This window comes from Nannospalax galili, unplaced genomic scaffold, assembly GCF_000622305.1.
Source record: "Nannospalax galili isolate Female #2095 unplaced genomic scaffold, S.galili_v1.0 scaffold304, whole genome shotgun sequence".
NCBI classification, from domain to species: Eukaryota; Metazoa; Chordata; class Mammalia; order Rodentia; family Spalacidae; genus Nannospalax; species Nannospalax galili.
Genome location: NW_008352325.1, coordinates 764,569 through 785,603, shown reverse-complemented (window position 1 = coordinate 785,603; position 21,035 = coordinate 764,569). Strand labels below are relative to the sequence as shown.

At 44.5% G+C, this 21,035-nt stretch overlaps 1 protein-coding gene across 2 annotated transcripts in view; it reads right to left on the bottom strand.

The window, feature by feature from the left end:
- The window catches only part of Ddc (dopa decarboxylase), a 105,164-nt gene that overhangs the window by 82,318 nt on the left and 1,811 nt on the right, over positions 1–21,035 (bottom strand). Inside the window, exons 1-2 of one of the 2 annotated variants that reach the window (XM_008849269.2) lie at positions 15,063–15,122; positions 3,960–4,172 (exon numbers count right to left, since the gene is read on the bottom strand). In XM_008849269.2, the coding sequence (XP_008847491.1) occupies positions 3,960–4,160 (201 nt within the window). In that variant the 5' untranslated portion in view covers positions 4,161–4,172; positions 15,063–15,122. Of the gene's footprint in view, positions 1–3,959; positions 4,173–15,062; positions 15,123–21,035 lie in introns of those variants that run through there. The other variant, XM_017802263.2, reaches the window with a different exon arrangement.

Here is a 21,035-nt window from a genome sequence, read left to right as displayed (position 1 = left end):
TATTCTCTGTCTCCCAAGTTGCTGGGATTAAAGAATTATTAAAAGCTTAAAGAATATATTAAAAAAAATTTTAAGGGAGATGTCTGTCCCAGGGATGAGATCTCAGAAATTGAGCTGAGGGGGAGGCAGAAAACAAGCATCAATTCTTCACCAGTGTATAGGGAGAGATGACTTGTGATTGTGAGAGCAGGAAAGGCCTAGACCCCATTGTTACAGAGGCTGGGAGCTCAAAGCCATCCATGTGACTACTGAAGTAAAGATGAAAATAAACGTCTGCAGGGTATGTATGGCATTGGGTTGCAAGTATAAAAGGAGTCATTAAAAGGAGGTTAATTAAACACACACATTCTAAAAAGAGAGAGCCACCTCTTTGTCACACAGATACAAGCCTTCACCTGAACCCAGCTCCCTGATCCCAGACACCCAATCCCCAGAACTGTGAGAAATACTGAAACCATCTGGTCTATGCGCTTTGTTATAATGCCTTGTCACAGTGTAACTCTTGAGTGTCTCCAAAGCTCCCATATGTTAGAGGCTTGCTCCCTAGGGGGACGAGGTGTTACCACACCAACATTAAAATTACCTGAACAACTAAAAACCTAACTCTTAAATATAGTTTGTAAGAGTGGGCCTGAACTCCGAGGACAGTTGTTCTCCTAGATGTTTCTTGGAACTGCCTGTCCCCTAGACTGTGCTGGTAGAGCCATCTCTGGAACTCTGTTTCTGAAACTCTGTGTTCCAAATCCAGCCCCACCCATTATTCAAAATGGTTTCTCCAGCTTCAATTGGGGAAGTACAAACTTGGCTCCACCCAATCTGAACATACCATCTGGTCTTTCTATCCCTAGTTCTAGAATATCTCATTCATCCAAGGTCACACATCCTTCCCAGCCTTCACTATGTGCAATGGAGATGACTGCACAGCCTTTCAGTGCTCTGATATGTTAATTATCAAGCCTACCCTCATTCATTCATTCATTCATTATCTTTTTGGGTAGAATACTAAATTGAGGTTGCCTAGGAAACGAGGTCAGGTACCAAGGTCCCAAGACACAAAAGTACATGGTTTTTCTGGGGTTAATTAAAATTCATTAGTCCAAATTATATCCATTAATAAAAGTCATTCCCACAGGGTGACACTGTTGGGAGACAGGGAGAAGCCTTTAGGTCATTGATGATGTGTCCTCAAAAGAAACTGTAAGAGCTTGGTCTCTTTGTTTTGCTTTCTAGCCAGGAAGGGAACAGATTTGCTCTGCCATATGCTTCTGCCATAATGTGCTAGCTCATCACAGGCCAAAAGCCACAGGAGTAAGGGGTTCTTTCTGGAGTAGAATCTCCAAAACTGTGAGCCAAAGTGAATCCTGTACTTTTGTAAGTTAATCATCTCAGCTATCTGTTATAAGGAAAGAAAGCTGACTAAGAAATTGTCATTTTACAGACTTGGCAAAAATATAAACAGGTCTTTTCTCTGTATTAAGCACCTATTATCCAAGTGTGGCACAAGCAATCCCTGAAGATAGCCAACTAGGATAGTTCACCAAGAACTGGGAGATTTCAGCAAGTCCCACTACAGTTGTGGTCGCTCCCAGATTATCAGGCCAGAGAGAAAGAGAGAGCAAGAAAGGGAGATGAGAGTAAGAACAGGAGAGACAGAGATGCAGAGACAGAGAGAGACACGAGAGAGAAAGAGACAGAGAGAAGGAAAGAGACAGAGAAAGAGGCAGAGATTAGAGAGACAGAGACAGATATATAAAGAGAGACAGAGAGAAGCATAAGGGGTGAGAGTGAGCCTCAGAGGCCCGAGGAGATGTTTAAGAGGATGAACATCAGGAGATGAGTGGTGTGTTCAACAGAGTCCAGGAGACTTTAGAAAGAAAAACTGAACTTTCAGGTTTAAAAATAAGAACATCTGTGGGGGTTGGAGGTAGCTCAGCTTCTGACCTCCACAGGCATTGCACACACATGGTGCACTTACATACATGCAGGCAAAACACTCCTACTCATAAAATAAAAAAGCACCCGTATTGGTAATGTGCTGCTTGTCTTTACGGAGATGCCTTTGTAAATGGTAACTTGCAAAGGCCCATGGAGGAAAGTGCCAAGGAAGGTACAAGCACACTGGCCAGAGTGCAAGGCTGGGGCCTAGGGCCTAAGTTTCTTTCAAGCGTTTGGAGGCCCTACATGATCTAAACTCTATCTCCTCCCAACCTGCTCTGGCAATTTTGGAAAGGCCAGGGTAGAAGGACACACCTGTGCTTTCCGTGAATAGTTACAGAGCATTTGAAGCAGATGGTCCCACACTGACTGGGCATAACACAAGAGCCTTCCCCAGCTTTCCTTCAATCATAGGGTTGGCAGCAGGCAGGGCTTCAAATGCCAAGCAGGGAGCTGCCCCCACAGCCTATGAGTTTCCCAGTCCTGCTCTATACAGTAAATACTTCAGTAGAATCGTAGAATCAGAGAATCGAGCAGGAAGATCACACATTCTACCACTACCTCCTGTATTCCTCCTATGCCTGACATTTAACTGTGTCTCTCTGGAAGGGTTTTATGCTGATTGGCTTAGTGTATTTGCACAGTTTGTGGGTCAGACCAGGAATCCCGAGTTCCATCCAAAGAACAAATGTCAGGGAAAATCTCCTGACGATGAAACTTGGTGGGGGCCGTGAGAAATGCTCTGGAACTGAACTCTCTAAAGCTGAGGGCTTGAGGCCTGAACTGACCTGAATTGGCTAGATGCCTTCTCAGAGCTTCTGCATTCTGCCTGAAAACAAGAGTGCCCATGATCCAGCTCCGTCCTGCCCTGTGTATCACTTGCTTGTTTCCCGTTCACCTTATAACCACCTGTGCTGTATAGCTTTGGTGTCAACTTGACACACCTGGGTTGAGGGAGCCTCAATCGGGGAATTGCCTCTATTGGACTGGCCTGTGGCCATGTCTAAGGGGCATCTTCTTGATGAGTGATGTGGGAAGGCCCAGCCCACTGTGGGTGATGCCACCCCTGGGCAGGTGGGCCTGTGTTGCATAAGAAAGCAGGCTGAGCAGGGGCCAGGGGATCAAGCCAGTAAGCAGCATTCCTCCATGGCCTGTGCTCCAGCTCCTGCCTCCAGGTTCCTGCCCTGGGTTCCTACCTTGGGCTCCCTAATGAACTGTGACCTGGGATATGTAAGCTAAATAAACCTCTCCTCCCCAAGTTGGTAGTGGTCAGAGTATTTTGTCACAGCAATTAAGAACAAACTAGGACTCCACCCAAGTGTTGGGAGTGGGGCATGCAATCTGCCAGTTCTTCCAGCACCAGACCCCAGACTTTGCACTTGATTCGGTGAATAGGGTCAGGCCCACTTGTCCAGAGCCATGTTAAAGGACAGGCTTTTAGGCCAATTGCTTGATGGGTAAAATAATACTGTGAAGACATACCACTGAGGTCACTGCAGCCCTCTGACCCCTCTGACTATCAGGGATGGCAACTGGCCCTGTTTGTTTCTGGTTCAGCAATTTGTGCCCTTGGGGAGAAGCAGTACACATCGTTCATGCCCAAACAAAGAAAACATTTCTTCCATATACACGTCACCTTCTGACACACACATATGATAGAAATCTACTTCACGTAGGACAATTAATTTATTTGCCATCAGCCACCAGGGGCTTTTTCTGTCTTGCTGCCATAGGATAAGAGACTCTTGGAACCTAGTGTATTGAGGTACTGAGTCTTGAGAGTCTTGGGTGAAAGTCCTTGTAGTGCCTTTGGAGCCCATATAATTTGGGTTGGAATCCTGGATCCATGGATCACCTAACCTTTCTGAGCCTCAGTTGCCTCAGCTGTAAAACTCTGATAATAATAGGGGAGCTTCTCTTCAGGCTGAATGTTATGGGGATCTGCTGGCACAGGGACGATAGCATCCAGTAGATGCTCCATCAGCATAAGCCCTGTTGTCCTCTGACCTCAGGGACATACTCACCCCTGGCATGATTATCTTCTCAATGTCATTGATGATGTCCTCAAATCTTTCTGGTTCCTGGGGGGCAGTGCTGGGGATCAGGGGCCGAAGGTAGCCAGGCTTCACATCAGGGTAGACCTGACGTCCCTCAACACCTTCTAGATAGTCGGCTATATAATCCACCATCTCCTTCCCTCTCCTCCGGAATTCACTGGCTTCCATGCTGAAAACTACCTACAGAGAGAAATCAATTGATAAAACATTACACCTCTGAACTGGAGAAGGCAATTCCAAGGGGCAGTTGACTCCTACACCCCAGAGACCACCCAGCCCCCAACTCAGGATCTCTTGCCTTCCATATCTGGATGAGAGGGACCCAACACTGGGTCCACACAGTGTACCACAATGTTTATGCTACACGGAACCACACTCAGCAGAAGGCAGCACAGCGTCTTCATCTCGTTTTCAATGTCAATAACGTTAAAGTATGCATTTGTATTCGTGATCATTCCAACCTTAATGACAGACAGTGGTCCAAGTTCTACCTGTGCCCTTTCTCAGCCTTTTGACAGAGAGCCTCATAGTTTAAATCCCACCTCTGAGCTGAGAGATCAAAATGATAATGCCTCCGTGGAGTGGGCAAGGGCACGACCCCAATCTGTGTGAGCTCAGCCCAGAGCCCAGAACAGCACAGGCCCAGTCAAAGTCAGCACCAGCTTGCCCCTGCATCCCATCTCCAGGTGGGCCTACACCTCTGCCTACAATCCACTTCCCAGAATGGTACTTTCTTTCCTATTACGCAAGTCATGCACAAGCGGGGGTTGGAGTTCATGTTAGTTATCTTCTACAACATTGTCACAACTGGAGTGAAGCTTACTGATACAGCTATTTTCTCCACAAGGCATGCTGCAGCATGAACCATGGCTGAGGATCATGAGACAACGCTTCTACAGTACACTTGAGGGTCATTTTTAAACAGAAAATCACCAAGAAAAGAGGCCAACAATATAAAGATTGTGGTCAACATAGACTGGGGGAAAAAAAACCCAAACCAGACTCTTATTTGTTGTCAGGAGGGGCTCCAACACAAGGCAGAGTACCTGCCTTGTTCAATCTCAGCCAGAACATGTGTATCCAGTGACTCACACTGTTCCCCAACTCTGCTCATGGTCACCAAGGCACTGAGATCTCTGACTAGAGATTAAGATAGAGATTACCACACAGGAGTATCTGTATATATGGAATTTGTGGATAATAAAAATCAAATGTATTTGCAAAAATCTGGATGCTACCTAGACTCCTACCACGCCAAATTCTACCTGTGTCCTTCCTGAGTATTTTCTAAACTTGTGAAAGATGATTGTATGCTAAACAAAAGTTCATTTCTGAATCCCTCCCTTAGTCCAGAGCTCTGTAATTGCAGGTGGATTTTCCATCAGAATAAATACTAGGGATGAGTCAAATCCACTGTGATTAGCAATGGGTCATGGGTCATGTTCCCATTGTCTGGGATGGGGGTTTGGACATATTTTGTGCTGTTAAATGTGTTGGAAATTACTCATAAGATACTTGCTAAGAATGAGAAGACAGCCTTTATTCAAGACACAGGGAAGAGACACTGACCTCAACTTTGAAACAGCAGGGCAGGTTGGGGAATTATAGCCAAATGCTCAGGGTTCTCTAAAGGAGAATACCTCCATATACAGTTACTTATAGCTACAAAACTGGTTTATTGGATGGGCTCACATGATTAGAGGCTGTAACAGGTCTATAATCTGCAGGCTAGAAGACTGGAGGAACCAGTTCCCACTTGGTGCAAGAAATTGGAAGCCTCAGAACAGGAGGGGCTGGTGATGCACCCCCAGCCAGAAGTCAATGCTCTGAAGACTCCCCAGCAGGCCACTGAGTGCTGGTATTGACAGGGTGAAGAGGCTGGAGTCTGACGTCCACAGGCAATAGCAGCAGCAAAGATGTGTACCTACTCAGGAAGAACAATGGAGCTTCCTCTTTCTGCCTTTGGATCCACCCGCCCCAGCTTATTGGTACCACTCATGTTCAAGATGGGTTTTCCTCTCAGTTTGCTGACCACCCTCTGATGGCTTCTGGCAATACTCTCTCAGAAGCACCGCCAAGAAATGTGCTTTACCAAGGTCCTAGGTGCTTTCATTCCGTCAGGTAAGCAATCAAGAATAGCTACCACAGCAGTTGTCAAGGCCGGAGGATAAAGGAAAATGACAGCGAACACAGGAGTTAGTCTCAGGGTGAGCATGCAGCAAGCTGGATCAGATACCAAGGGTGGAATGAGATAAGCCTTGTTAGATGCCATCAGCATCCACCAAATGGGCTCAGCAGAGCCTATTTGCAGAACTAGGCTCAAGCTGATAAGGGAGGGTCAGGAGGTAGCTGATGTTCAGAAACAATCCGCTTGATCAGCCTTTCCTTCCTCCAGTGTTCTCTCGTAAATGGAAAGCACACAGGCACAATTTATAGAGGGCCCAGCCCCATTTTAGAGTTACCATTTGGATGCATATGCTTCAGCCATGAGTGCTTGAGTGACAGTGATGGAGCATAAGATAAAACATAAATTAGAGCAACAGTGAGTGCTAAACTCACAGCCAATAAAATGCTTTTCTGTTGTGTGTTTTCTCCTTCTGTGACTGGGCTCTAGTCAGAAAGTGCGCTTCCATGGCAGAACATTACACCAGTCCCTGCTTCCCCTGTGGGCAGAGAGGGGGGAAATCCCAGGGGCTGCTGCTCAAAATCAAGAGCTGACCTACTGACTGTCACAGCATATAATGCTTGTGTTCAAGTAAGTCTCATTATATTTAATACAGTAATTGTTTTGTTGTGTAGTAGCTATTTTTGCTAACCTTTTTCTGTGTCTAATTTATTAACTAAGTTTTATCAAAGGTATATCTTTATAGGCTACACAGGGTTCACCTCAGGTCTTGAACTACAGCACTCTGAGGGGACTACTGTGTTAGCTTTTCTTTAAAACACCAAAATGTACCTCCTTACATAATCTGTACATTTTGTTTTGCATTAAAATTTCCTAAAGGAGAAACCATTTATCTTTTTAAAATATTTATTATTTATTTTATGTGTATGTATGTATTGTCTGCATGTAGGCAAGTGCACCTGTGTCGTGCAATGCCCTTGGAGAACAGAAGAGTCTGTCGGATCCCCTGGAACTGGAGTTACGGACAGTTGTTAGCTGCTTTGTGGGTGCTGGGATTCGAACCCGGGTCTTCTGCGAGAACAGCCAGTGTTCTTAGTCACTGAGCCATCTCTCCATCCAGAAACCAGTTATTTTTATAATTTCTTCAGGACAAATTCTTCTAGAGATATATAATTTTGGTGTTGTCAAATTATACTGCCAAATTTTTCTACAACACAATTGTCTAGTTACTTTCCCAGTGAGAAGTGCATAAGGATGTTCGTTTTGCCATATAATCGCTGAGGTTAATTTCAAACTGTATCAGTCTTGTGAGCATTAATGGTTCTATCATACTTTAGCTATTGAGATCAAACAGTTGTTCTGCTGTTTCTTTGGCATTTGAGTTTCTTTATTTATGAATTACTTCCTTACCGCATTCCTTCCACTAGGATGTTAGATATTTATTATTTAATTGAAAGAGTTCTAATATACTAAAGCATCCACTCTTATGTCTGTGATATGTTTTATGATACTTTCCTCATTTCTGTCTGACCTAATTTGGGATGATTTATTTTGACCTGTAAGAGTTTCAATTTTTATGTGGCAAAATTTTACAAAACTTTCCTTATGATTTGAACCTTGTGTGTGACTTTCTAATAAATACCATTTAAAGTAGCTATTGTTGTAATCTCTATTTGTCCTGCTGAAAGGAGGATATGCATTTAAGGGAAGCTGGTTTCACAAAGGAAAGATCTGCAAAACTGGGAAAGCGTCAATAGCTTCTTTTGAATGAAAATGAGACTATTTTCTGGCTAAAGCAGCATGTTTTAGGGAAAAAAATAAACAAACAAGCACATGCCAACTTGCTAAAAAGAAATATTGCCAGCCAAATTGTAAAATAATACCCTGTTAGTCTTTTTAAACAATTCTCTGTTATTTATTTGCAGATTATTTCCCATCAAAATCTTTGCAGAAGGTGCTTAGTGCAAAACCTCAAGGGACTCTGATGCACATTTTGGCGCTGTCTGAAGTTTCATGCCCCCAAGCTGGGCAAATATTAGTTGGAAGATGTAAACTGTGATAACGGCAACGGCCTATGCTTCTCCAGGCCCCTGAAAGGATTTCTACTGACATAACGTGATCTGTGTCGCAGCAGCTGCACTGCATGGTGTTTGTATGCAGTCCCGTGCATGCATGGTAAGCTGGGTACCTCCCTGGCTATCATTATGTTAGTGACAGCTCAGCACCAGCCCTCTGGGCTTCGAGAAGATATGAACTCCCCTGAACAATCTCAGATCTCTTGATCAACTCTCAATTATCAAGTTGTTGTTATTTCTATTGTAATTTTCCATTCTAGTGCTGTTCTTTGGTAACTGAGAGTGAATGAATGCTGAAGGAGAATGAATGAATGAATGAATGAATGAGTGAATGAATGAATGAATGCGTTTTGGTCCTCTACATATTTTATTTCTGTTCTGTACTATATTGGATCCTACTTTTATGACAGTTCAAGCACCCCCCCATCCCATCTCAGTCACAGAGATGATGATGATTCCACAACCACAGCCCCATCTGCCCTGAGGTCCTGATCACTTCTGCCATCTCAAGGCTGCTGCCTCCATTCTCTGCAATTTCATTTCTTGGACTCCTCTGTCATGGCCATAGCCCAGGGTCCAATCCAGGCTTCTACTCACATTCTGAAGATTGTAGGATGGTGTGAGAGTTCTGCTTCTCCAGGGCCTGGTACAAAACTTGGGCTGCAATCTTGAAGCTCATGTTGTCCACTGTGGAATGTTTCCACTCCTCTGTGTTGAGGGACGGACAGACAGCAATGTGCCCTGCACCTGTCCATGGTTCTGTCTGACATCTCATATTTTTTCATGCTTCAATTCAAGACCATAAAGAAGTTTGAGGCCATAAGAAATCTTATGACTTAATTGGAAGAACGATTATCTGATACCTCACCCCAACAACATATAAAAAACAAAGTCCCCTGAGTATTTTTTTTTTTTTTTCGGTCTTTTTGAGACAGGGTCTCCCTGTAGCCCCAGCTATCCTGGAACTCACTATGTAGACCAGGCTGGCCTGGAACTCACAGAGATCCACCTGTCTCTGCCTCCTGAGTGCTGGGGCACACTTGGCCCCTTGAGTCTTTTTAAGCTCTTCATACTCTGGCTAAATGACATGTTTTTAGTGAGACTTACTTGAGTGTTTTTCCTAGTGACTGAAGCACAAGGAAAAAATCAGCTCAAAAACAGCCTTGGTGTGTGCCAGTGTCAGGGAGACCCAAGGTCAAGGGAACCTCCAGTTACCATGGGACCTTCAACCTTCAGTCTTTCTGAGGCTTCCTGTAGCCTCCGTGAGGATAAAAAGGCTTGAAAGCACCCCAGGAGTGTGAACAATAAGATGAAAAGAGGCTGTGTGCTGAGTGCCCGCAGCAGACTCCATGTTCAGTAAAACTTTTATTAGTAATAAGAGAAATACTGTGCAGGGCATGATGGGAAATATGAAAAGGCTTTGACTGCTCTGCTCTGCTCTCCCCTCCCCTCTTTTTCACTTGAGACAGGGTCTCATGCTATATCCCAGGCTGAGCTGGAACTCACTATGTAACCCAGATTGGCCTTGAATTCCTGATCTTCCACTTCCAAGTGCATAACCACACCAGTATTTTCTACCCAATTTTTCTGTAAACCAGAAACAACTTTGGAAGCTTTGTTTTAAGTTTTTAAAAAATGACTGAGTAGAATCAGCTTGTTCTCTGGCTTTAAAGTTTGTTTTATAAGCTCTGCCTTTTTTTCTTTCTTTTCTTTTTTTTTTTGCAAGAAACATTATCTTGTATGCATTTCTGCTCCGTGGCTCAAAAACATCTCTTTACAGAGTGGAAATCTTGCTATTCTAGAGCCATGGCTTGCTTCCTTTTCAGTCTCATGGAGATGGAAGAAGCATTACAGCAGCCTTTCTAAAGGTCAGTCAGGGACTGTGGAGCCAGAGCTTAGAGCTCAAGTCTGTACCCATATCTGACTGGCCTTCTCCAGCTCCCAAAGCCCTATGACCCACATGTGGTGCTCTTTGGATGTCACAGACTCCAGCACACCAGCTTCGCAACTCTACAAGTTCACAAGATGGAAGGCTGATGTCATGGCAACAAAAAAGGAAATTGTTCTGGGAGGTGGCCTCTGAGTATGGGAGGGGAGAGGGACTGGGCAGCTAGGTCTTGTTGGTATCTTATCCTTATAGCTTATCAGCTGGGTGACTTCAGGTGAGCCGGAAAATTGTCAAACCTCTCTGAACCTCGGGGTCTTAATCTCACCTAGAACACACATTGCTGGGGTCAAGGACCAGGACGTTGTCGAAAGCTGATACTTTATCAGTATCCAGATGGAGGCTGAGCCAGAGACAAGGGTAGGGCTAGGGGCCAATGTGCCTTCAAGTGGCCTTAGAAACACAGTCTACAAAGAGGAGGAGGGGAAGAGATGAACATAGGCCTGTATACAGGGACCCAAGGATGATTTTTTTCTAACTCATTTAATGGACTGTGCAGTGAGTCAGAGCCATCCCTATCAGAATCTGTCAGGAACAGGCCTGAAACTCACAGAAGGGATGGGCTCTCCTGGATTTGAAGCTATTCGACTGTAAAACTAAAGCAGAGCCCCAGTTTCCTTTGTCCTTGTGTCAAAGTGCTGCCCCCTCTCTCTCCCACACACACACACACACGCATCTTACATCTTATACTTTTATACAATTACTGTTATGAAAATCTGATTGTTCTTATTTAAATAAAAAGACTCATCCATTGGTTTAGAAAGTGGTTATTGTTTATATAAACTGATATGTGTCAAGTACTATGCTAAGCTTTGTACATATTTAATCTTCATAATAACCCAGAGTGTTAAGCCATGCTCACTTTACTGTAACAAAATACCTGAGATAATTGGCTTGTGAAGAAAAAAAATGTTTATGCAGGCTCATGAATTTGAAGATTTGTGTCTACCTTTGAGTGGCTCATGTTTCTGGCCACAGGTAAGGCAGGACATCATAAAAGTGTTTGGTAGAGGCTTTGCTTCAGGAGCCAGGAAACAAAGAACAGACCAGGGTCCCCCCATTCCCTTTCACAGGAATGCTCCCAATGACCCAAAGAGATCCAAAAGACCCTTCACCTGACAATGCCTCTGCTCTGGGACCCAGTGTAACACATGGGTGCTCACCTGAACCAGAGTACCTTGCCAGAACTCTTACTATCCTCTTTAACAGAAGGGAAGGCTGAAGCACAGAGAGGCTGACCACCTTGACCAAGACCACACAGCTAGCAAGGTCAGCCTACAGATGAATTCAGGGTAGTCTGGCTCCTGCTGATATTGGATTCAAACACAGGCTCTGTGCATTCTAACATATATGCTTGTCCATAGCTTGCCAATCCCTGAGAAAAGTGCTCCAAAGCAGCTTCAGGGTCAGAACTTGAAACCCAGCTGATCTCTGAGCCTCCCTTAGACCATATGGGCCATTACAGCAGACATTGTCCACCAGTGACTTCTAGTCTACAGATAGGGTTTTGCAAAGTCACAGAAGCTGGGAGTTTGAGATCACGCTGGCATTCTGGTGAACTTGGTGAGGAGCCTCTCCGAGGCTCAATCTTGCTGTACGGAGGAAGGAACAAAGGCTCACCCTGGGACTTCTCCAAGGGCACTGTTCTCAAGATTAAACTGTATCCTCGTGGCCTAAGCATCTCCCAAAGGCCCCGCCTCTTAATACCATCATGTCCTTAGTCCTTTGGATTCTATTTCTAATATGTGAAATCCTTACAAAACCAAGCTCCACACAGAACTGTGATGAGAACATAAAGTAACTCTCTCAGCAGATGCTCAAAGCCTGCCATTTCGCTGTACCCTTGCCCATCTGTGCAAGTGAAAATGACCACTGTTCTGTTCTTGCTTCCTGTTTCATAAATATGCCCCCTCTAGGTATTTTCTTGACTAACAAAGCATTGAGTTTGTACAACAGTTTTCAGTTACACCCTCCTGGGAAAATACTATTTCTAATCACATCATTGTAACTATGCTGTAACCCAAGCTGGAGAAAGCTGGAAAAAAATCAGTAACTTGTGACTTTAAAAGAAACAAAAGGAAGTCTGAGACAATGATGCCGCCTTGTACATTTGGTTTTCTCCGTATGCCTGTGTGCAGAAACATAAAGCACCTTTCTACCCTTCTTAATACCGGAGCAGAGACCTCAGACTTTCTGTCCTCCATCCAGCCCCACTGGTCAGAAAGGAATGGCACTGCCAAGAGTAGAATAGACTGACTGCACACTTTAGGGACAGGAGATACCACCCCTGTGAATTCCCCAGTGTAGTTAACAGGAGTGACTTGCATAGCTCTTTCTCCGCATTGCCAAATTCTTTCCAGAAAAGCTGCAAAGCTACAGAAAGCACCACGCTACGTGAAGGCAATGCAAACTTGAACATCCACTGGAAAATTAAGATTAAAAACACTTAAATCTTCCTGTTTTTAATTTATGTTTGCTACTTTTACGGTTTAGTAAATAATCCTCAAATAATTTTAATTTAAAATTTCTCCTTTATTCCCACTTCATTTTCTATTACTCCAAGAGAAGTTTTTCTTAGAAGGAATGCTCTCTTCCTCCATGTTTCCCCAACTCACTCCTTAATTCTTTCCAATTTATTTTCTGCTCTTACAGTCACATTAATAGCATATAGAAGATTGTAGCCATTTGCTTTTTCTATAGGCTAGAGACTGTTCAGGCTGTGTTCTAGTCAGTTGCTTCGTGGTCATAGTCTCGTATTGGTTTATTATCTTTGCAAACACAGACACCTGGCATTGCGAATCTATGTGGTGCCCTTTGGCACCTGCTTCTGGAAGTCTCGGTTTTCTCTCATGAATGGGGTCAGGGCAAACCCTGACTTCTCAGTTCCTCATTCCCTGTATTGCGTAGCTGTTGGCCTGTCACCAGGTATTGCTAAGTAGCCTGAATTTCAGGTTCCTCTAAGTTCAATTCTGAGAATACATTGGCATTTGGTTGTCGTATTCTACTGTCTCCAAAATCAAACAAATCAGTATTGCCCAACCTTCTGCTAAGCACATGATATGCACAGTATCTCATTTAACACTCACCAAACTGCAGGGCGAGTCTTATCATCACTGCTATACCAAAGCCACACAAGCCAGCAAGTACGTGAGTGAACACGATCTTCTCTCACTCAGAAGCCAGTTTCTTCCCAGCACATCTTTCGCCAGGGCAACTTGCACTGTCACTGTTGCCTGAGAGTCACAGACTCCAACAAGGTCTGCCCCCTGGACTGGTAGAGACACCGTCTGAACCCCAAGTGCAGCTGCAGGAGTCCTGCCTGTGCCACGAGGTCCTACCAACTCCTCACACACGGGAGAACAGAATACTGCTTTAGCAAGAGAACTGAGCTACTGCTCTGCCCACCCTCCTGGGCGTTATCTCCATGGGAACGGGCTGGACAAACCCTGCTATTCTCTGTGGCCTCTGTGCTTGCCATTTGTCCATCAGCTCTGCAGAGCAGTGAAATTACCCCTCTTAAGAAATGAGGAGATACATTTAGGGCAGCAGTTGGCTTGTAAAAGCCTACCCAACTTAAAGGTGATTTGTACAAACAGGCAAGTCCCAACAGGAAGGCAAGCCAGGTTCCCTAGGTCCAGTAAGACTTCAACTTTCCCTATGATCCTCTGTGCTGATCTCTGCTCCACTCACCTGTGAGGTACATCTCTGCCCTTTCAGGGCACAAGTCTGCTTTTCTAGAACTCACCCATGAGTCTCATTTCCCTGGGGCTTCCCCAAACTTACCACCACACACAAGCTGAGTTTCCAAGAGCTCAGAATAATGCTTTCATGAGAATCAACAGCTCCAAGAGCAGAACACAAATATAACTAAATCCTCTGTCATTTCTTTGGATGCAGAGGTTTAAGGAGAATTTCATTTTCATTATCTTATTCGTACTGTCTGCGTGTGGTTATTCTATACACCATGTGCCCAGGAAAGAGAAAAAAAGGCTGTGGTGGATGACAAGCTCTTGGCAGACATCTATATATGCCACTCTACAGCTAGTTCATTAGTGTCCCAGGATGCCTACTGTCCTGGTCCAGGACTCTGCAGGCTATGGCTAGAGTTTGGGGCAGCCCTGAACAAAAAGTCTCTTTCTCTCTAGCATCCTTCATGATTCCAAAGAGGACCAGCTTTCTTGACATTGTCATCTTTGCTTTGGCTCTGTTTTCAGAGGGGAAACACCGTATTTCCAAACAAGAAATTATATGTAGGGAGAAAAGATCAGAACGCCTTGAGAAGGAAAGATTATTAGCGGGAAAACCAAGGTCACTTGCCTGAAGTTCCCGTAGAAACAAGCTAACTGTCTGGAGAGGTTAGAGTGGGTGTACCTTCCCACTGGTGGCTGTCTTGCTCATTCAAAACTGAGCTCCCAATTTCTGAGTGTCCACTGTGTGCCCAGCCCTTTAGGAAAGGGCTCCCCTGCAACTCGTGGGAGGATGCTATTAGCCTCCTTTCGCCTAAAGGGCACACCCAGGTCTGTGGCCCCAAAGCCTCTCCTTCCCTTCCTATCCCATATACATAGGAGCCAGCCTGGAAACCAGTTCACCCACTTGGTTAATATTGGTATGGTGGCTTAAATAATGAGTACTGAAAAGACATCAGAAGTTCCCAATTATTTGCTGGACTTGTTTAAAGATGATTTTTAAAAGGCTGGCCTAGATTGGTGCCTAATTTCTAAGTAAGTTCCCTGAGCAGCCCTGACACCTGTGCATGGCGGATGTCCAGCCTTCCTAGCTGCCAGTGTCTCGGTCCCTACAAAGACAGAGAATCAGCATCATGAGAATCAACTGCAGACTCCCACTCTAGCCCCAGGGTCATGGCTTTTCCAGAATTGGGTACTGGGATCTGACTGCTAGCTGTGTGGACAAAGAGCAGTACTCACAGGCAGCTGGGACTCGCCTCCTCTCTTCAGGCTTCCTTGCTCTCTCTCTCTCCTCTCTCTCCTCAGTGACAGTTAAAAGGCACAGAGGATGAGATTGCCATTTATGTAGACAAAGTGTCCGCCTCCAGAAGCCAATCAGAGGCTTGCTCTGCATTATTTACCCACAGCCTCTCCCTCTTCCTGCACCTGCACCTCCTGCTCCACAGGATGGAGCCCAGCAGGGTGGAAGGGAGCAGTGGGGCCTGGTGTGGCCCAGAAGAGGTGGGCTCCAGGTTCCCTGTCACTGTGTGGGACCGAGACTTGGTCCTGGAGACTCTTGGTGACTTAAAGCCTAGGTTCATTCTAGGGGAGAAGCCTTGTTCAGGCCCTGCTCCAACTGTGGGGCTAGTGAGATAGCGTCTGGTGCAGGAGCTGTGAGGGATGCAGGGCACTGAGTCTGAGCTTTCAACTTCTTCAAAACACTGCTCTGGTTCCTTCAGCCAGTCACCATCCATTCCACATTGTGTTCTGTCTCCTCTGTCCATAAGGCAGTAATGGGGAGAGGCAGACCACACATCCTGCCGATTGGTGTGATTTAAGGGGCCGGATTTGGTTTCTTTTTAAGGTGCACACAGCATCGTGTGAATCTAGAACAGGAGCCTGAGGCATGTAGATAAGGAAGGGTGGAAGACAGGGTCAGCTCTTAAAAGCAGCATCATACAGAAGCCTGTAACGGGGCAGAGGCACACATGCATAGAGAGCACACACATGCACAGGGAGCACACACATGTATAAAGCACACAACATACCAAAAGAGCACACACACAGGCACACACAGGTACAGAGGTCACAACACACAGAGAGGGCATAAACATGCTCAGAGACCATACATACATGCAGAGAGGTACACACATGCACAGAGGACATACAGCACATATACAGAGCACACACATGCATAGAGAGCCACACATAAATGCACTGAGAACATACAATACACACAGGGCACACACATGCAGAGAGCACTGCTACATACATAGAGAGGCACACAAATGTTCAAAGAACATAAAACACATACAGAAATTGCACACATGCACAGAGGGCACACATATATGCACAGATAGCATACAACTCACATATAGAACATACACATGTACAGAGAGCACACACATTCACAGAGGATGCACACACATGCACGGAGAGCACATGCACATTCACAGAGAGCATACAACATACACAGCACACACATTCACAGAAAGGTACACACATATGCAGAGAGAGCACACAACACACACACATGGCACACAAATGCACAGAGAGCACATATATGTATGGGGGTACACAGCACCCACAGAGCACACACATGTACAGAGAACACAGAACACAGAGAGCACACACATGCACAGAGAAGCACACCCAATATACTATAAGAACACATACATGCAGAGAAACACAGAAGTGTGCATGCATGTGTGTACACATACACAAATCTAAATGTATGTATTCAGGTGTTATACTCGTGCATATGTGCACGTAAAATGGCCACATCACACACACAGTTGCATATATAATACACATATCATGTTCAGAGTGTGTATACAGTCTGGAGTCAGGAAATCCTCAAGGAGTACTGACTGGAGAGCTGACTATCCAGTATATGGCTCAGCAGGATCTCTCTTCACATTGGGGCAGAGGCAGTGGCCTCAAGGACAATAGAATCCACAAGGAGAGAGGGTAGTCAGGGAGAAGGAGCCAGCAGGTAGCTGCTGACCATGGATGAGAGACCCTGGCCCCAGCTCCTACCACTGCTGATGCAGAAAGCAACTATGTGCACAATGGGAGAGGTAAGAAGATTAGGTCCATCTGCACAGAGGCAGCTCCCCAGCCCCTGGTTCTCCCATCAGGGGAGCTGAGTGGACAGTGGCAACATGTCCTGTCTAGGTCAGCTAGACAGCAGGGGAGGGCTATAATGAGAAGAGAAAGACTGGTACCAAGCCAGACAGAAGAAAGCCCTCAGACTGACACTTCTCCATCCTGTAGGGCACAGGCAGCTCAGGCTTACCCTTGCCTGTGCTCCTATGAAGAAGAAGGGCCCCAGGGGACTGACCAGGAGCCTGGAGGACAGGAATGGTGACTACATGGGATAGACCCATGGGAAGAGCACATAGTCCCACCCACAGCAGAAGCCTGGCTTCTACACAACAGCCTGGGCACACAGGCACAGGCTTCTGGATCTGTGGGATGGGGGTGAACTCTGTTTCCTGAAGTTTTCCTATTAGTACTTTGCATTTTAAAGTTTCTGTCTGAGGCTTTTTACTTTGGTCCTCACAAGTTCTTTATGAGGTAGCTTTGTCCCAGCACCATTTTACAGATGAAGAAACAGGCTCAGAGAGGTCAGGGAACCTTCTGAAGGTCACACAGTCAATGACAGGCCTTTGATGAGCTAGGCATTTAACCTGGTTTAAACGTTACACAATGTAAAACCTTCAACCCCAGTATTATGTAAAATTTTTCTATTTTTAGGGATCAGCAAAATAAGATAGGTGGGAGCACAGTCCAGGCTGCTCAGAGCTCATGCTTGTATACTTGGAAGGCAAGTGGACCTTGGGAGATTTGAAGCAGAACACAGACATGCCTTAGCTTCAAGCGCAAAACCACAAAACCACAGCAGCCCTTCCTCAGAGCCTGAAGCAGAGGTTGGAAGGAAGAATGGGAGAGTCCATAGATCTGAGAGTCATTTAAGAACTGAAAATGGAAAGACATGTGAGGTGGCACATGGAGGGCACTGAGAAGATGGCACAGTGTCAGGCCAAGTAGGCCTTGGGTTCTGGGCTGGGATCTACCTTCACCGCAGGAGGTGGACCTGCACTTTATCCACCACCACAGGGACAAGTCAGCATTCACATCAGAAGCAAACCAAGAGGAACACGTCTAAGAAAACAGCAAAACCTGTGCAAGTTTATGGAAAAACACAGAAAGTCTGGAATAAATGGAAATGAGTACCCAGTGCCCAATAAAACAGCCAGGATTATAAATGCTTCAGTTTCTCCAAAAGGTAGCTGACTCGGGGCCATACTAATCAAAATCCAGTATATGTCTTGGATTCTGAAATGGAAATGGAAAAGCAGAGTCTAGGGAAGGTCAGCAGAGTCTGAGAAGGAAGAATATGGTAGGGGGAAATTTTCCACAGTCAGGAATACAGTGGCACAGCACGCAGTGTGTGGGATGAGGCAGGCTGGTGCAAACACATGCATGGGCAGGAAACAGAATAGATTTCTAGAAAAAGTGCCCCTTAGTACAGGAACTAGATGGGTGTGCATTGCATACCCATAGGGAAAGGACACTATTAAATATGCCAGAACAGCTGCTTTCTTGTTTGGGAAGACATGAAGTTGGATCCTTTCTGCACTCCATAAGCAAAGATCAAATCCTGTTGGCCTTTAGCCTTGGTGTGAAGGTTAAGCTTCTCAAGGAGGCAGAGGAGTATGCTTTTTTTGATGCTGCAGCAGCAGAATTCCTTAAATGATGCACTTCTTTAGCTAAGCACAAAAGATGGGCAGATGTGGCTGTTTTATTACCAGTACTTCAAATTCTAGAAGCTCAAAACTAGAGGAAACTAAAGAAAGACTTTTAAGAGGCACATTACTAATTATGGGTTAGGAGTTGTGAAATAAAAAATATGAAAAAGAAAAATCCATAGAAAAGCAAACATTTGTGAGACATGGAATTCTGGCTTCTCATAAACACACGAACAGATTTCTGTGGCTGGTAATTAATGAAGAGAACTCTTTATTAGAAATAGATAGGACAGAGACAGCGTTTTATACAGCAGCCCTTGTCCTGGCCACTTATCTATACACTCTTTAAAGCTTTACTATCTTGTTTATTAATTCAGGTGGACTTCCAGGTCAGCACCGTACCGTCTGTGAATGAAGCAATGTGGCTGCGTCCTGGTTCTTCTATTTTTCACTTATTTCCTGACCTTCATCTCCTGGGTGCTATGGCGGACCCAGCTACCCATAGATTCTGAGCTCTTGAAAATCAGCCTGTGCTACCTTTAAATTCATAGTTTAAGGTTAACATGCAGTTTATAAACTGAAGCAGTATGAACATTTCCCCATTAAGCACAACGTGAGTGTAAAACTATACTTAATTGTGTCAAAAAGACCCATTTTCCCCCTCACCTCACCAAAAAGATTTTATCTTATTATGGTAGGAATTCATTTTTTACTTTAACAGATATGGATACCAGAACACTTAACATTTAAAAGTACCCATGTAGCTCTACGAACCCTTACTCTTGAATGATATTGAATAGAAGCAGTAAACAGCCTCATCCTGGTGACATTGAAAAGAATGCTTCTAACATTTCACTATTAATTATAGTATTTGACTGGGAATTCATTATTAAGGTTTCTTCTGTTCTTATTCCTACAAATAATAGATGCTTAAGTTTATCAATCATTTGTGCATTGGAAGAAAAGGCCATATAGCATTCCTTATCTGAACTGTTATTATGGTAACATGTGGTTTGGCCCCAGAGTGCCCCCAGAGGCCAGTTGCTGAGGACCCCCACCCCAACCCCATCTAGATGTTATTGGGATATGGTGAAACCTTAAGAGTTGGAGCCTAGTTCAAGCTAAGTCATTGGAACTTTTTTAAAAAAATTTATTTTATATATATGATTGTTTTGCCTGTCTGTATGTGTGTGCAATGCCTGTGGAGACGAGAAGAGGGTGTCAGATCCCCCGAAACTGTAGTTATGGATAGTTGTTAGCTGCCATGTGGATGCTGGGAACTGAACCCCGGTTCTTGCAAGCATAGTCAGTGCTTTTAACCACTGAATCATCTCTTCAGCCCCATAACTTTTTAAAAAAAGATTTATTTGTTTCTATTTTATGTGTATGAATGCTTTATCTGAATGTATGTAAGTGCCTGGTGCCTGCAGAGGCCAGAAGAGTGTTGGATCCACTGGAACTGAAGTTATAGACAGTTGTGGACCACCATGTGGTTGCTGGGAACTGAACCCAGGTCCTGTACAAGAGCAGCAAGTTCTCTTAACTTGCTGAGCCATTTCCCTAGTCCCAAGTTACATCACTGGAAATGTGCCCTTGAAGGGGATGCTGGGCCTTAGCCCCTTCCTCTTCTTCTCTTTTGTACCTGGCTAAGAAGTGAATGGGCTCAGTGTTTCAGAAATACTTGTGAAAAAGTATATTTTCTATTTGTTGTATGCAGGCTTCCATATGTCCAATAAACCAGTGGGTTCCTTACCTATGGATTTGACTAACCAAGGATCAAAAACTATTTTTTACAGCTGCACTGAACATGAACACATTTTTTCTTGCCATTATACCAGAATAATAGAGCATTAGCAACAGTTTATACAGCATATACACTGTATAAGGTATTGAATATAACCTAGAGAATTTACAAGCATATGCTAGACTGTGTATAGGTTGGAACTATGCCACTTTTTAATAAGGGACTTGAACCAGATATTGTGGTGCACACCTTTAATCTAGCACTCTGGAGGCAAAAGCAGTCAGATTTCTGTGAGAGCGAGGCCAGCCTAGCCTAGAGAGTGAATTCTAAGCCAACTAGGGCTACAGGGAGACCCCACCTCAAAAAGAAAACAAACAAAAAAATTAAATAAATAAAAAAGAACTTGAAAATTCATGAGTTTTGATAGCCACAGGGCTTCTGGAATCTATCTTCCAGGAGTACAGAGGAAAGACTAAGTGGCAAAGTTAGACTGGCATTTCTCCTGGTGACATATTTGTTTAAACCTCTATATGTGTTCAGAATTGTGTTATGTTCTTGATGGAGTAGAAATGTATCATTTTATATAGTAATCCACTAAGTTACTGTGTTGATTACTCAAATAACCTTATTCAACATGAAATCTCCTCAGTCATCCTGCATTTGAAGAGCTTGAGCCTCCCTACCCCACCCCCACCCCAGATATAGTAGATGAAACCATATATATATATATATATA